Here is a 16,310-nt window from a genome sequence, read left to right as displayed (position 1 = left end):
GGTTGTTAGCGAAGAGCCACTCTTTGGGGGCCACTCGAGCCGGCGCTAAGTCTTTGCAGCCTGGTGTGTGTGCCTTGATAGAATTGATGATGAGATGGTTGTTGTTGAATGAGGGAAAGAAAGGAAGAGAGTCTTCTATGGAAAGACCAAACCTGAAAACCTCAAAATTCAGGACACTTGTTTGCTGTTTGCTGTTTGCACTTTGGTCCGTGGTTTTTGCGATCGGACCATCCGCCATCTCGACCACCTCGTATTGCCGTCATTTCGCGTTTGCGCATAACCAGGAACCGTACGATATCAGCCAATCATAGACTGCATCACTTCATGATCACTACCCAACTTGGCTAGCGTGACGCCTCCCTTACCGAGTAAGACTGGGTCAGGGTCCCCTCCCCAGTAAACATCTCATTTCACCCTCCCCTCGTGGGGAGTCCCGGAACCCTTTCCTTACCTCCCACAGGACGTCTGGTTATGCCTGTTCTTGAACTTTGAGGCTTCGGTTTCTCTTCTTCCTTCTCACCCGCGACACTCTTTTTCACACCCTCTACGACCTGGAAGTCGTTGTCCTTTCCTTTCTTTCCCCCCCCCCAACCCCGACTGGTTATCGGCGGCCCTCGATATCTCTAGTCGTCCATTCTTTCTATCCACATTCCACAGCGCGCAAGTGTGGACTGTGAACCGACGCGATTCTCCGATTCCTTCCCCAGACTCGCGTTGGAATCCGGGTCCGGACCCAACCGACCTTGTTCTCTTTTTAGGAGCGATTATCGCTTCACGACTATCACTTTTTGAATCCCCTCCCGTCACCATCTCGAGAAAGCGTAACGATCGCTCAACATGGTGCACGGGCATGCACTCTACCATATGCAGCACCGCCCTCTGGAGGCGCGGGCTATCGACGAGATAATCGCCAATCATGATTCCTCTTTGGTGGAGCGCGACAATGTCGTTATCGTCTATAAAACACTCTCGGCGGACTTTGATGGTGCCATTGGAGGCTATGTGACGGAGGGTCAAACTACCACTACGTCTGCCACGAGCACTAAGACCAACAACGTCGGTGTCGGCCCAGCTGTAGGCGTTACGAAGACGACCACTGCAGAGACAACAAAAGCGACAGCGGCCACCACCAAGGAGACCGCCAAGGAGACCACAGCCGATACGACTACGACTGAAAAGACCAAGGCAGAGGCTACCAAGACCACCGAGAAAACGTCAGCAACAAATACGTCAGCCGACACAACCCAGGCGCCATCTTCCTTTGTCACTTCGGCCTCGCAAACTACCGCAGATAGCAGCCAGGATGTGAACCGTCTTGCAGCGACCTCAACCGCATCGGCCACCAACTCTGGCGCCTCTTCGTCAGCTACGACAGCCGCAGCTTCATCAGGGATGTCTGGTGGTGCCAAGGCCGGTGTCGCAATTGGAGTTATCCTCGGCATCGGTGTCATTGCAGCCCTGATCTTCTTCTTGGTCCGGAAGAGGAAGCGCAACCAGGAGCCGGTTGAGATTCAGAATGAGAAGGAGGCCTTCTCTCTCCCGCCTCCTCCTCCTCCCATGAAGCCCTCCACTCCCTCAACGCCTCCTCAGCTTAGCGTGCGTCCAATTACTCAGTTTGCGCCTGATCTGAGCAGCAATGGGGGCTTCAACCCAGCGACTGCCGTTGCAGCCGGTGCAATTGGCGCTGCTGGAGCTGGCGCGGCTGGTGCAGCCGTGGCTTCTCGTAATCTCACTGGTAACTCACCGCCTCCTACTCCGCCCAAGTCTAGTTCCAGCGCCCAGAACCCGTTCAGCGATCCTGTCAATCCCTTCAACCCTCCCACACCCGTGGTTGAAGAGGCTGCGGCTGCCGTCCCCTCTGATGCTGCTATTGCGGCAACTGCCGCTGGCGCTAGTGCTGCTGCCGCTGGTGTTGTTGCTGCCGCGGCTGTCGCGTCCCATGGATCTGATAATGAACCGTCTAGCCGCCCTGCCTCGCAAGAGTCGGGTGCGGGAGTGCCTCCTAGCTCTTCGCCTAACCGTGTTAGTGCTGATGGGGAGTCTGTTTCATCCGAGGTTCTCGCTGCCGCTGGTGCAGCAGCAGTTGGCGCTGGAGTTGGTGCTGCTGTCGCTGCCGGTGCTGCCGGTGCTGGAGCTGCTCCTGGACCGAACAACGTTCATCGTGTGCAAATGGACTTCCATCCTTCAGCGGATGACGAATTGGAACTCCGCTCTGGCGCTCTGGTCCGGATGCTTCATGAGTATGACGATGGATGGGTAAGTGCCAAGTTTGCAGTAACCTCAAAGTGATATAAGTACTAATCTTGTTTCCAGGCCCTGTGCGTTCGCCTGGATCGTTCGCAGCAAGGAGTTGCTCCGCGCTCCTGCTTGTCTGCGCGTCCTGTGAAGCCTCGCCCACGTCCACCTCCTGGAGCTGGCCCCGGCCCCGGCCCTGTTCCTCGTGGGCCGCCCCCACCGATGGGCCCTAACGGACGCATGTCAGGCCCGCCTCCCCCCGGCCGCTTCTACCCCCAGGGTGCCCGGCCCGGTTCCCCTGCTGGTGGCCCTTACCAGGGCCCGCCCCGAGCCCCCTACCCCGGCCGTTCAATGTCTCCCGCGGCTGCTTTCCCTCCCGTGCCTCGTTCAATGTCCCCAGGCCCTCGCTCCATGTCGCCTGGCCCCCGCTCGATGTCACCCGGTCCGCGATCAATGTCTCCCGGCCCCGGTGCTCGGCCAGGCCCTGGCCCACGTTCCATGAGCCCAGGTCCTTATGGTCCTGGAGGTATGCAGCGGCCGGTGATGCCCGTCAACCAACGGCAGCGCAGTAATAGCGCAGGCAACATCTCTCCGCCCACCGTTGGCGGCGTTGCTCCCCCCAAGTCCAGCCCGCTAGTTGCAGCCGAGGCCCCAGGTCCAGCTCCCACAAGTGATTTGCCCGCCCTTCCACCTTCGGCACCTACCTCACCAACGGGGTCTCAGATCAACCGAAAGCCCGTCCCCACACAGGACGCTTGATCTGCATACATAACGCGAATATACCCTGAACCGTATCTTGTCAATGTGTCCCGCTGGACGGAAACGAGCCTGCCTGTCTGGAGCAACTCAATCCTCGATCTCTACGTCCGTGACGAATAACCCATCTGTCTGTCCTTTTACATACCTAAGATCTTTGCTTTGCTTGCATGCATCTGTCTTTGAAATATCCCCCACCAACCTTTCATGCATCAAGATGCTATCACTCGTGTCAGTCTGGCTCCCGGTGTTCCCGGAATGTCCCTAGTCCAAAACCGAAGCTTCTCCTGATCTGCTGCAGTTGCTTGTTCCCTTTCCTGTTCTTCATTTCCCCTTCTCTTTTCCTCTGCTTCTTTGAATTATTTTATTTCTTCTATGATGGGAAGCTAATAGCTTCCTGTCTGATTATCATTCTTCCGGACTGATGGATATTGACTCTGAATATGTGTGAATCGGTAAATGAGTTGGATACCCTGAACACCCTGTACCTTTTTTTTTCCCTCCGTAATAGCGGTGAACTTTATGTGATTTCGTATTTAGATATCTAAATTTATTATTCCACATTATGACTTTTTTGCTCAATTTATAAGACTGATTGATCTAGTTTTGTTGACATAGCCCGAATGATGATGTTGGTAGCCCGAGGCCTCTAATATAGAATGCAGATGCAAAGCATGAACCGCAAAATCCCAAGTCAAAGATCACAAGTCATCTATAAAATGCAGAAAACGCAGAACCCGAAATTTTATTGAACCCGAAATGCATCTCCCCCTCATACATCCCCTATAGATGGGGAACCCGACCACTTGCAAGAAGAAGATTCACAATACTCATAATACCTTCACCCAGAATAAGACCAGACGCCAAAACAACGACAGTCGAAGAAGCTGCATCAGCCTTGGCAGCCGCCTCTGCCGCAGAGGGTGTATCGCCCTGTCCAGACTGCAGCGCAGATGGCGCGTCCGCAGCAGAGGAATTAATTCCATCCGCGATATCGCTGGAAGGAGGCTGACGAGTGGGGGGCGAGTGCTTCCGTGCCCACCACCACGCAATAATGCCACCTATCGCCCTGGCCAGTGTAAAAGATGGGACGTTGAAGATACCAACTGCCACGGCGATACCGCCGGGAATCCAATTTCTCCAGGCTGGGGGTTGGCCGTTCTGTGCGAAAGAAGGAGATGCAGCTATGATTCGCACCGCGGTGAGGAGGACCCATATAAGGCCTGCGATGACGGATGCTTGCCATGCCATGTCTGGTAGGCCCTCGCCCGTAACAAGGCGAGCGGTGAAGATCCAGACGTATGCGGTAGGTGTCTGGAACATCTCTCCGGGGATTTCATAGACGTTGACGTACATCTTGTAGACGGCTGTCGAAAGCACGGCACCGACGAGACTCCCGATGATTTGGCCGTAGAATTGTGCCTTGGGGCTCGCGCCGAGGAGATGGCCCGTCTTGAGATCCTGCATCATGTCTCCGGCTTGTAGGGCACCAGATTCGGATACGGCACCGGCGAGGAGGTTCGTGACCAGGGCCGTCCGTCGGGAGAAGTGTGAGGCTGGCGTTGCCAGGGAGAAAAGTAGTTGGGTGAGCTTGCTGATACCCGATACTGGGTTGAGATCAGTCTCGCCAAGAGCACGCACGCCCATGATGGAGAGGAGGACTGCAAGAAGGGTAGCCAGGCTAGACAGCCAAGGGGAGATTATATCACCGAAGACATAATGCATACAGACAACATTCAAGATCAGTGTCAAAGGAAGCAGGATCACCACCATCCGAGTGGAAATAAGCTGGGAAGGAGGCGCATCTTCGTCTTCATCTTTAGCTGTCGTGACCTGTACATGAACACCGTCCAAGTTTTCGTGGGCGATTTCATGGTTTCCAGAATCCAATGCAGAGTAATTGATATAAGAGTGCTCGTGTGACCCTGATCGCTCCAGTCGTACTGCAATCCACTGGCCAGCACGAGTTGATCGCAGTATAGCAATCCACCTCGGAGCCCGGCTGACAATAGGCTTGATGACAAGCCATCCGAGGCTGACGAGTGAATCTGCAAGCATGATAGCTAGAGAAATCCATACTATCCATGCTTTACTCCCATCATCCCAGCTATCCACGGGTCCGGGCGCCCAGCCACGAGCCCTGGCCAGTGGCGAAAGGATTCCCCATCCCAGCACTGCTCCAAAGAGCATGTGCATGCAGGTCGATGGTCCCATAATAATTCCCTGGCCGATATACGCGGGTGATGGATTGAGAGTCCATAGCCAATTATGGGCAAGTCCCAACCCGAACAAGGGAATATCCCGAACCAGGGGAACGAAGTAGGAGAAAAGGGTCTGCATTTGTTAGTCATGGTTGATTTCTAATTGGGTGGGAGAGAAGGGCTCACATAAATACCAGAGACCACAAAGGCCCCGATCAAAAGACGCATCTTTGATCGCCAATCCTTCTCATCCACGGACTGGTCTTCGGTGTCTGCATCTTTTACCAGGAGACCTTGCTGCTCATCTCCTTGGGGCTGACGGCCGTTGTAATTACCCTGAGCTAGTCCACTCGAGCGACCCTGGCCATCCAAGGGTGTCTTCTCGTCTTTTCCTGCGCCGTGTAGGACCCGCAGCATCAGCGCAGAAGCAGTCCCACTGGGGAATCGCAACTTTTCGCGCACAATCACTTCTTTCCGCAACGGTACAGCAAAGACGACACCGAACAAACAGACTCCAAGACTCCAGACCACCAATTTCCAGAAGCCCAATTTAAGCGGGCCGCCTTCGCCTTCACCACCATCTCCCTTCGGTCCGTCCTCGCCATCCTTCAACAAGAACTCCAAGGCAGGAATCACACCAACGAATCCGCAGCCCAAAGGCATAGTTCCCACCGCTCCCGCCACCGTCTGAATGAGGACGTTCTCAATCGGAGTAAACGGGAAGGACAAGTACTTGGTCAAGACCTTGAAGACCGAGAACCCAATCAATGCCGACGGCATGGCCATTGTGCTAATCCATCCTGTCTGGAGACCAAAGTAGGTATTGGAGAAGGTGATCAGGGCGCCGATAATGAGACCGACAATCAACGAGCGGGGAGTGAAGCTCTGGGCGGACGTAGTTTGCGCTCGTCTAGGGCTCGCCGTGGCGACATCGTCACTTGTGTTAGCGACCTGGCCGGGCGAGGATGGCCTATCCACGGCCTCCAGCCGTGGTGAAGAGGCATCGCCTGCCATATTGAGTGTCTGGTAATTCATCGGTCCAACGATGCGTCATGGAGAAGCGAGCTTCCACTCGAAGTGACGATGATTGATAAGCGGGCTCGGGAAGCTGGGGTGACTGATAAGATCACCTGACCTCTCCAGGTGTTCATAGATATCAATGCATGATGTTGTTGATGGAGCATTACAGAGACCTACTTGAGTACCCGATTTATAAATTAGGATGTTTGCAAATTTTAGTATGTGTATCATTCAAACTAAGTTTTCTGTTGATATCTGGTCTTGTTAAGTGAGTAACTAAAGTCCCAGATAAGAAATATCTAGTTCAAGAGCACCGATGTCATGTGATTTGTTACGTCCATTTCTACATAGTGTACGGAGACTAAACCCAATGAGGTAATACTAGATCGTTAGTGCCTTGACGCAGGTGAGACGATCCACTTTCGAGAGTATTCAGGGAAGTAATATGGGCTGGCAGGTACATCCTGTAACCCCCCTAATTCTCGGCGCCCAGGGTCCAGCTTTGTAGGCATCCTCGATATCGATTTAAATACGATGAATGTCCCACGATTTAGGGGCATTGGCCCCCAACAAATCGATAACTTTCGTCTCTTTCCACAAACCACACTGCGACAACATGGCTACAACCAACAGGGTCCAGCCGCGAAAGCGAGACAAGAGCGACCAGACCACCATCACCAAGCTGCCTGACAACACCAATGAATCAGTAATTGATTTTTCAAAGGAGCATATCATTGGTGGCTGGCGGCAAGGCATGGATCCTCGAGTCGATTATTCGGGTCATTTCGAGTTTGGCGGTTCTCTCGGGTGCCTGGGACTAATGATAGGCTTCCCTCTCTTGATGTGGTACATGTGGATCGGTGCTACCTACTACGATGGAAAGCTTCCTCTTCCTGAAGACGGTCAATCATGGCTTGATTTTGGTAGGCACTTGGTGTATCTGGTATACACGGGTGCATTCCCCCATCTCCGAGCATGGCGGATTTACTGGACCTACTTCATCTTCGAGGCTGCGTGCTACGTGCTCTTGCCGGGGTTCACCTGCTATGGTAAACCCCTCCTTCACCTGGGTGGGAAACAATTAAAGTACCACTGCTCCGCCTATGCTAGCTTCTACCTCACTATTGTGGTGATGGCCGTCCTGCATGGCTCTGGGTTGTTCCCGATATACACTTTCTTGGACGAATTTGGCCCATTGATGTCCGTGGCTATCATTTCCGGCTTCCTCGCCAGCTTTATGACTTATGTCTCTGCTTTTGCTCGTGGTGCCCAGCACCGGATCACCGGTTATCCTATCTATGACTTTTTCATGGGAGCTGAACTGAACCCTCGTCTGTTCGGTATCCTCGACTTTAAAATGTTCTATGAAGTCCGAATCCCATGGTTTATGATGTTCGGTCTAAGCTGTGCTGCAGCAACTCGCCAGTATGAACAGTATGGATATGTTTCTGGAGAGGTACTGTTCCTTGTCATGGCCCATTACACTTATGCCAACGCTTGCTCCAAGGCGGAGCATCTGATTACAACAACCTGGGACATGTATCAAGAGAAACTCGGATTCATGCTGACGTTCTGGAATATGGCGGGCGTTCCCATGTCATATTGTCACTGCACTTTGTACCTGGCAAACCACCACCCCTCCACATATGCTTGGAATAAGTACGCGCTCGCTGCACTATTCGTGTCCTATCTCTTCGTATACTGGGTCTGGGACTCGGCCAACAGCCAGAAGAATGTCTTCCGCATGATGGAACGTGGTACCTGGGTGAAGCGTCATACCTTCCCCCAGCTGCCCTGGCAGGAGCTTCACAATCCGAAGACGATTGTGAGTGAGAATGGCGACACGATTCTCGCAGATGGATGGTATGGACTGGCGCGCAAGGTCCACTATTCCTGCGATATGTTCTTTGCGATCTCGTGGGGCCTGATCACCGGTTTCAACAGCCCATTTCCGTGGTTCTACCCGGTGTTTTTCAGTGTCATGATTGCCCACCGAGCTATGCGGGATATTCATAAATGCAGGACCAAGTACGGTGATGCATGGAAGCAGTATGAGAAACAGGTCCCTTATCTTTTCATTCCAGTAAGAATACCCAACGATTCGTAGTCGATGAAGTGGCCGAACTAACCTCTCTTTAGTACGTGATATGAACTATGAACATATGATCAAGCGTGAGCGCTGTAGAGGGAAGGGACAGCATCTCGGAAGAAATACCAGGTGTCCAATGGCGTGGCCTCCCCGGCCCAGGCGGGGGACACAAAAAGGTGCGAAGCGTAGCGCTACATCGTACGTTAGATATGCTAAGATTGAATTAATACAGTTATCTGTATTAGATATTTCTTTTGTATGCATAAAATAAATAGTCGTGGCTAACTAATGTTTGTAATATCGCTCTCTTCTGTGTGTCTTCGTTTAGATCAGAGGCCGCCGTCATTCGTACCCACCGCATCAAAATGGAGTGAACCAGCTTTTTTGGGATGATGCGATTGATACACAGGGCTCTGCTCTCTTAGGCGCTGCCTCAAGCCTACAGTATCAATTATGTACAAACAAAAAGAGAAAATAAAATAAAAAATAAGAATATTAAACAACCAGTTTCGCTTAACCCTGGACAGAGCCATACTTTGTTTCGATAATGGTGTCATAGAGAGCAGCAGAGGCGAAGGGCACCAGGCCCAAGGCGACGACAGGAAGTGCGTGACGACGCATGATAAATTTGATCACAGAGAACAGAGAAAGAGGTTGACGGTCCGTAAAAAAGAAGTTCCTGGTTCATCGAGGAAGCCTGACATTTGCCTTAGATATACCTATCCCTTCGCTTTCTCATCTTATGCCGAGGACCACGTTGAAGATACCAACCGCGCTGTGTTAACGCGTCCATCGTAAGCGTTCCCCCCCCAATCCGCTCAAATTCCATATTTTCTTGTTCCACTGTCGATCCTCGTTTGAGAAATTGAGAAGTTAACCATCCTGCTTGGCAGATTAAGGGCAGGTGTGATTAAGAAGAAACTAGGGTTTCGGGGCTATTATGCACGACCCGGGATCGACAGGACTCGGAGATTAATACTTGAGAACTCTAGGTATGTATCATTTGAAAGCATTGATTTTGCACGATATCGCTATTGATGCTACCTGCAGCCTTGGCGTATCTTTGAGAGCCCTGATGAAGCGGGGGAGACGGGTGCAAAACGCTCAAGATTTCTTTCTGAGCCTCGGCCGACATTCCCCAAACGGGCAGTTCCAGGGACTTTAAGCATTGGTGCCCCACAATCTAACCCACTACAGTATGGAGCTGGGACCTGACGCGTCACTGCGCCTGACGTTGCCTATAGTTTGAAATGGATATGACCAGATCATGGATGAAATCATCCCGTGCCTGGGATAAACTAGGAGGATGCTCAATTGACTTCAACTGTTCCATTGGCCCCACACCTTTGCATTGGGTCTTGATAGCTGTAGGACGATCATGATGACCGACACTTTGCTTAGAATCGAGGTGTCTGTGGTATACAACGCAATACTTAAGCCGGAGAATAAGAAATGTTTAGGGAAAATAAGACATTGAGATCATATCAGTTGACCATGGCATCGACCTGAGGCGATGTTTTGCCTCTCAGTAAGCTCTCTGCTGGTGTGATTTTCTCTTCCTATGCTCTCTCCCTGGGCTCATAGATTTGGAAAGGCATGGAGGAATTCCAACAGCCTGCCTCCAGGAAATCACCAGTTATGTTCTTCACAACGGTCTTATTACCAAATTCAAGGATAAGCCCTCCTTGTGGCGCGTTTGCGTCAAAAGCTGGCCAGCCAACAGTGGAACTGACTGTTGCCGAGTCCTTCAGGAATGCCAAAATATAATCTTGCATGGCTTCAGACGTGGAGACCTCAAGGTCGGAGATTTGTCCTACATCCGTCATGTAGGTCCCAAAAATCATCAAGAGGTCTGACCAGTGGAATGCTCCGAGATAGTAGACGGGGCTAATATTGGAGAAGTTGCCCGCCCACTCGTATCGATAGGTCATGAGATCTAAGCTCGCCCTTAATATGGAGTCATCATAAGCCGTGCAGATCCATTCACTCTCGGACTCATTGACCTGGTCCTGGTCTGTTGAGGACATTTCTCTTGAAGCGTCTGATCGGATTGCTGGTCCACGTGCAACTTGGCCGGAGATGTAGCGCTCAGTCTCGTTTGAAAAGATATACCTCTCATCCGCTGTATGTAAGTTAGTCTTGGTATGATCAAACTCGTTCGGAAAGAGGAATCTGGCAAGACGGACGAATGTAATTACTAAAAGCAATAGAGGGCGTAGCATTGTAGCGATTGATGTACTCCTCTATTTGGACCCAGGAAACTTGACGCATGCATTCGAGTTCAGCGTCGACATCATCGCCATAATTACATCCGAGACCCTTGGCAACGATATCAAAGTCTTCATAAACATCGCTCGTCTCTGTTAAATTGATCGTAACTGAGGGCGGCTGGGATATGATGCCGAATTTTGCCGCAAGGGGGTCGTCCGGAAATGCCAATGTGTAAAGGTGGGTGAGGGCAGCACCTTGAGACTGTCCCCAAAGCTACCCAAGAAATGTCAGACACGTCAAAGCCACTTTTCACTCTAGACTTACCATGATATTGGCGGGGTCTCCTCCAAAAGCGTTGATATTCTGCGATACCCATTCCACTGCGGCTCGTACATCTAGCAGAGTAAGGGAAGTCTCATTCAAGGCTTTAGACTTGGGATCTAGAGTATGTCATCAGTCATATATTTGGAAGACTCTTGCAGGGACTGGACCAGTGAAGGAATTCCGTCTTACTTCCGAATATATTCAGCCTATAATTGATAGTCACCACAATGTGTTCCTGGGAGCGTGACACCCAGTGAGACGGTAATTGGGATGGAACTTCGATTCCTCCAGTCACCCCACCACCACCAGTAACAAACAGGGCAACCGGTAATTTCGACGTCTTATTAGCGTATGAGGGTGTCCAAATAGCTAACGAAAGGCAGTCTTCAGCAGAAGACCAGGCCACCGCTCCTTCGTTATCTGACTCCCCAATGTTAAGTAGTAGACTTGTCGGCTCGAACTCGGACCATATGCCATCATTCGAGGAAACATATTGCGGGCAAGCTAGTGGGCCCATGGATCAGACTTATTGTACCACCAAACCACAAAAACGGGCATAATCAGCTTACCCGGCCCGAAGCGCGTTGAGTCAATCTTTCTAGAGGACTTCGGCAGACTTTGTGGAGGCAGCCATCTTAGATCCCCAACAGGAGGCTGATTATGCTTAATTAGCTGCTACTAGTTCTTTTCATGTCAGTGGCAGTTAGAGAGGACCCTGAAGCTCACCTGGGCAAAAGGGACACGCAGAAATTGCCGGACATCGGGATAGGTATCATTTAGCATACCAATGAACGTTCCTGTCTGGGTCTCTACGGTAAGATTAGACCAATTTGAGAGTGTACGAGCTGACTCCCAAGTCAGATTGGCATAATATGGAGGGCCGCTGACGACTAGAGAGGCCAGTCCAAGCAATCCAAATATAGTGAGCTGAACCATGATGTGAACGGTATGTGTACAATGAGATGAGACGAGGCATGAAATAGAAGTCCGGCCTCTTTCACGTACCAACGTCTTATTTATACTATTGAAAAACTTCCATGCGGCTGTCTGAACATTGCAGCGGGTAAAGAAAAAGCAGTGAACAAGGTAAATTCCCCACAAAACGTCAGGGCAATCGGGAAGCAGGCCACCCACTATCAGGATCTCATTCATCATTTTTTGATGTATATCAAGCGGGGGTTTGTGGGGAACACTCCTACAAGGATGCAAACAAGAAACCCCCGCGGCATCACCCGCATCTGAGAGCATGACGTAGGATTTACTGGTGCATACGAGCCACAGAACGATACACTGCTTTTTATTGCCCAAGGATAATCGTATTTTCAGAATAGAAATAAAGGCAAGTAGAGAGGAAGCATTGTGAGATTCGGACATGTGTAGGAGTCTAAGCTATACTAAGGCTTGGGGGTTCTAAATAGATCTTGATCATGTAACTTGCCAGATTGGCGAACGCTTTTCTCCCTGAAAAACGAGCCAACGAATGATAATGCAATACTCATCGTAATCCAAAGAACTCGACCCTGATGTATCTCAACGCATCGATATCTAGTAAACAGGCATGTCCCACGCATTCAGATCCCAGTGCCAAGTGTTGATAGAGGCCTGGTCATATACGCATTCAAACTTGGCGCCGTTCTTAGTCCATAAAGGACGAAGTGGCCACGCGCAGAGCTCCCACTTCTTACCCTCCTCTGAGCCCTGCAAAACAGTGGCAGGGAGAGTAGTCGGTGTAGAGCCTTTCTCAACCCAGTCAATGAGTACTTGAAGTGTTGTTTGTGGGAACGGGCCGTTTGTCTGATCAGTGCTCGGCGCGCAGTGGCCAGCGCCGGGAATCAGATACAAGCGATACCACTCGTTGAGTTGCGCGGCACCGGCAGTATAGGACAAATCGGGATACATAACACTGCGAACAGATTCCCAATAACGCACTGATGATGCGGCGGGAACACTGAAGTCAGACTCTCCGTGGACATGAAGAATCTTTCCACCTGCGCCGTGGTATACCGAAAGATCCGGCCAGGTTGTCTGGAGAACACTGTCATATCTCTGCCATCCCTCGTATATCCATGCCTTTAGGGTATCCTCGGTGACACCATCGAGTGACAGCGATTCGCTATCAATCAGCTCTAGGAAGCGATCCACCCAATCCCCACCGATTCCACTAACACTCAACTCCCAGGAGTCTGTTTCCGAGTTGTAGGTCGTTCCAGCATCGGACCAAGTTGCGGATGGCTGATATGAAAGATAAACTTGCCGCCCTTGGCTGTCTTTCATACCGTCAATAATTGCCTTAGCAAGCTCCACACCTTTAGCTGTAACCTTTCCACTCTGGGCTGGCGTGGAGGAGGCTTGTCTCTTCTTATAACCGGAGCTAGTCTCAGCAGCACAGTAGTAGGACTCTCCAATGGCCTTATCAAGATTGTAGTGTAGCTTGCAGAGGTCCGTTCGGGAAACAACGCCGTCAGTTAAGCCATCCAATGGATCACACGCAGCAATCGTCAAATTGAGAATTTTCTCCAGCTCGCAAGGAGGAGGGTAGTAATCGAGGTTCTTCATTGCCATATCAGACCAGAGATGCTGAACCTGCTGATGCGCATATCGGAACGCGGGAGCCCCGACGACGGCGCCATCCCAGTCATCGTATCGCTGAATCTGACTCCATCCTTCACGGCCACCTTCTGAGCAGGCCTGGTAGTAGGTATAAAGCTTCTCACTATCTGCCATGCCAAAGAAGTTTCGAGTGAACTGCTTCCCAATGACCGACATCTCATGATGAGCCTTGTATCCGAACATGTACATGGCTTCGTAGTCGATGGTCCCATTGGCCGCGAGGAAAGCGTCATCCTCATCTAATTCAAAGCTTCCAAATCCACCATCTGTGGCACCAGAAACGGCTCCATACATGACTCCTCCAGGCAAGGAGCTATTGCCACTGTTGATGGCCATGCCACCACCGCCAGTAGAAAGATAACGGTTCTCAAACTTATCTGGGGCTGGGAGCCAGAACATCAATAGAACTTGATCATCAGTCAAGCCATTATGAGAGTAGGCAAGCTGAACGGCGCAGAAGTCGAAAGTAGAAGACTCGAAAAAGTCACCAGCAGCCGAAGAATAATTCTTCGTGGCACTCACGACGACCGAGCTGGAGTCGATGGTGATTCCGGTGAGAGCATCTAGAGGAAGGGCAGCCGTCACGTAGGCAGATGTACAGACATCGTCAAGAGTAGCAGCATGTACAATGGCGGCTGAAGCCGCAACTGACCATGCCCAAGCCGAGAGTAACATCCTCCAAGACTTAGTGGTCAGGAGTAATGAAAGGGAAAGAGAGTTATGAGAATCAGGTTTCGATTGACGGTTTGAGTCAAGGAAATAATTTGAAAGGGGGATGCTCTCGATATTTATAGCTGAATTGCTACCTCCATGCCTCGCTTGGAAAAGCAACTTTGTACTCATATGAGCTCCATCAATCCCTCATTATGGTTGAAAAATATGCTCTCAATCATCTACTCTGTATACCTTCTAAGATTAGTCCCCTTAAGCTAACCGTTTCGAGCTTGTGGCGCTGTAAGTTGGGAGTTTGTGATCATTTGGGTAAATCTTTTCCCATATGCAACCTGCTATGAAATCGGGCACCCTTCTGTCCGGGAGCATTGTAGATAAACTATCTGAGCGAAATCTTTCATCCTGTGGTACAAGATACTCGATTCGGTACCCAAACACTTGCCCACGCGTTCTCGTTATCATCCAAGTACGGCCTTGAGACTGACATCGCAGTATTACGAGAACTGTAGGTCCTTGTACCTGAAGAACAATAATTGACCGTCGGCAAACTACTTAGATAAAAGGACCTTAGCCTATGGGGTAGGGTAGATGCCCTTATGGTTCAATGCATAACTATACGCGGATTCCTACTCTCGGCCTCGTTTTCCCCACGGGGAAAGACCCGAATCATTGTTGTGGGGCTCTAGGTTTCAACCCACAAACTTGTGGGTCTTCCTGGTGATATTGCTATGTACTCAATAGTCTTCATGTGGGAAATTAGATTTGAATTGATTATTCGTCGTACGTAAACGCCTGAAGCTTCCAAAGCCACCGTCGGTTCTGACTTTCACTGCGCCTGACACCACCAGCAATGCTTTCAAGACCACAGAATACATCAAAGTTACTACCCTCTTATGAAACATGATTTCGCAAATCGGCTGGATTCGGCACGTAATTATTGAAGATTATCCTTTGACACATGCGTATCCAAGTATAGCGTCACAAAAGCTATATGATGGAGAAAGGGCGAACCAGTATCGTAATACATGTTTATCGACAGGGGGGAAGCTACTTTGAATTAACACTCCGAGCAGAGGATTGTACTAATGGTGATACAGCGTAGATTACAGCAGTTGATTTAGTTACTATATAAGAAGAATAATTCAATGTTATACAGGGGCCAGTAAGGGTAGGCGTCAACACTACAGGCTACGAGTGTTGGCTGGGTCCATTATTCTGTTGAAAATTGAATTCAGGTGGTTTGATTTCCGCTAAAGACAGTCTAAAGGATTATCAGCCAATTTGCGGTAGTCAGATCTTGAGCTGACCGGATACATCTCACTGACAGTTTAGTGGCTGGGACGGAGAGGGGGAGTCGGGACTACGAGATACATGCGGTGCATTGACCGTCAAGATTCGGTCTTCCCTAGATCAAATACGTAATCTCATCTCCGCACTATAGTCGCTAAATTCTTCTTTAAAGGAAATCCGAGGGACAGATATGCCTTTAGTGGAGAAATCAAGCCTTCGAGGCTTGAAGGAAGAAAATGAACCTAGAAGCCTACGCGAAGATGCTGTGCTCCCCCCACATTTTATCCCAGACAATCGAAATTGAAATTGAATTTACCCCGGATTATTGTAATTGTAACCGAACATTTCGTTTCCCGACATTTTCTTCGCAGGCTGGATTTCCATTCGTCCAACACTTGTAATTTCAAGAGTATGATCCTATTGTTTTCATAACAAATAATGGTTCAACTAGCTACCAAGACCATCGCCATAATACAGTAAAGCCCTCTAGTTTTCCAGATAACACATCCGGCCCAAGACTCAATGAGAAGAAGAGTTGTTTTTAGATTGGGAAAGCTTTTCTCTGTGGGTTTGATACAATGGTATTTCGAAGATCTGAATCTAGAGACCCGAGAAACAGTGTCAGGAGACATGCAGGTGCTTTGACTTACTCTCCTGTGAAAGATGTTACTAAAAGTCGGTTCAATCATTATTATAGATGTTTTGGGTATGATCGCTTGGTATATCATTCATCTCTTGGCTGATGGGATGACGCTGAGGTTTTGTCAGGGCTTCAAACTCATGAGACCCTAGATACTATGTACCTCGGAGTCGGGACCTCTGTAGTGGAGTGCTTAGATTCGAGTATATTTCTATTTGCATAGGAGTTAGATAATATATTATCGGTAGGTATTACTAGCTAA

General features: G+C 50.1%; 5 protein-coding genes across 5 annotated transcripts; 2 read left to right on the top strand and 3 right to left on the bottom strand.

Annotated features, from left to right (window-relative positions):
- Positions 1-837: 837 nt before the first annotated feature.
- Positions 838-2,994, top strand: N7496_011943 (SH3 domain protein; the record flags this gene model as incomplete). The annotated part of the gene is made up of 2 exons (XM_056704856.1): positions 838-2,256; positions 2,314-2,994. The coding sequence occupies 2 exons, from the start codon at positions 838-840 to the stop codon at positions 2,992-2,994; spliced, it is 2,100 nt and encodes a 699-aa protein (XP_056550816.1).
- Positions 2,995-3,774: 780 nt separating this feature from the next.
- N7496_011942 (OPT family oligopeptide transporter) lies at positions 3,775-6,227 on the bottom strand (the record flags this gene model as incomplete). Its single annotated transcript, XM_056704855.1, has 2 exons — positions 3,775-5,325; positions 5,379-6,227. 2 exons carry the CDS (start codon positions 6,225-6,227, stop codon positions 3,775-3,777), a joined length of 2,400 nt encoding a protein of 799 aa, XP_056550815.1.
- A 601-nt stretch (positions 6,228-6,828) lies between these two features.
- Positions 6,829-8,319, top strand: N7496_011941 (ERG4/ERG24 ergosterol biosynthesis protein; the record flags this gene model as incomplete). Its single annotated transcript, XM_056704854.1, has 1 exon — positions 6,829-8,319. The coding sequence occupies one exon, from the start codon at positions 6,829-6,831 to the stop codon at positions 8,317-8,319; it is 1,491 nt and encodes a 496-aa protein (XP_056550814.1).
- Positions 8,320-9,860: 1,541 nt separating this feature from the next.
- N7496_011940 (uncharacterized protein) lies at positions 9,861-11,772 on the bottom strand (the record flags this gene model as incomplete). Its single annotated transcript, XM_056704853.1, has 6 exons — positions 9,861-10,423; positions 10,488-10,785; positions 10,837-10,952; positions 11,026-11,340; positions 11,406-11,490; positions 11,563-11,772. The coding sequence occupies 6 exons, from the start codon at positions 11,770-11,772 to the stop codon at positions 9,861-9,863; spliced, it is 1,587 nt and encodes a 528-aa protein (XP_056550813.1).
- A 609-nt stretch (positions 11,773-12,381) lies between these two features.
- N7496_011939 (tannase) lies at positions 12,382-14,121 on the bottom strand (the record flags this gene model as incomplete). Its single annotated transcript, XM_056704852.1, has 1 exon — positions 12,382-14,121. The coding sequence occupies one exon, from the start codon at positions 14,119-14,121 to the stop codon at positions 12,382-12,384; it is 1,740 nt and encodes a 579-aa protein (XP_056550812.1).
- Between the last annotated feature and the right edge of the window lie 2,189 nt (positions 14,122-16,310).

The sequence above is a fragment of the Penicillium cataractarum genome (genome assembly GCF_028827025.1).
Source record: "Penicillium cataractarum strain IBT 29864 chromosome Unknown utg000009l, whole genome shotgun sequence".
NCBI lineage: Eukaryota > Fungi > Ascomycota > Eurotiomycetes > Eurotiales > Aspergillaceae > Penicillium > Penicillium cataractarum.
The sequence above is the reverse complement of the archived record's forward strand: the minus strand, read 5'-3'. Positions and strand labels throughout refer to the sequence as shown.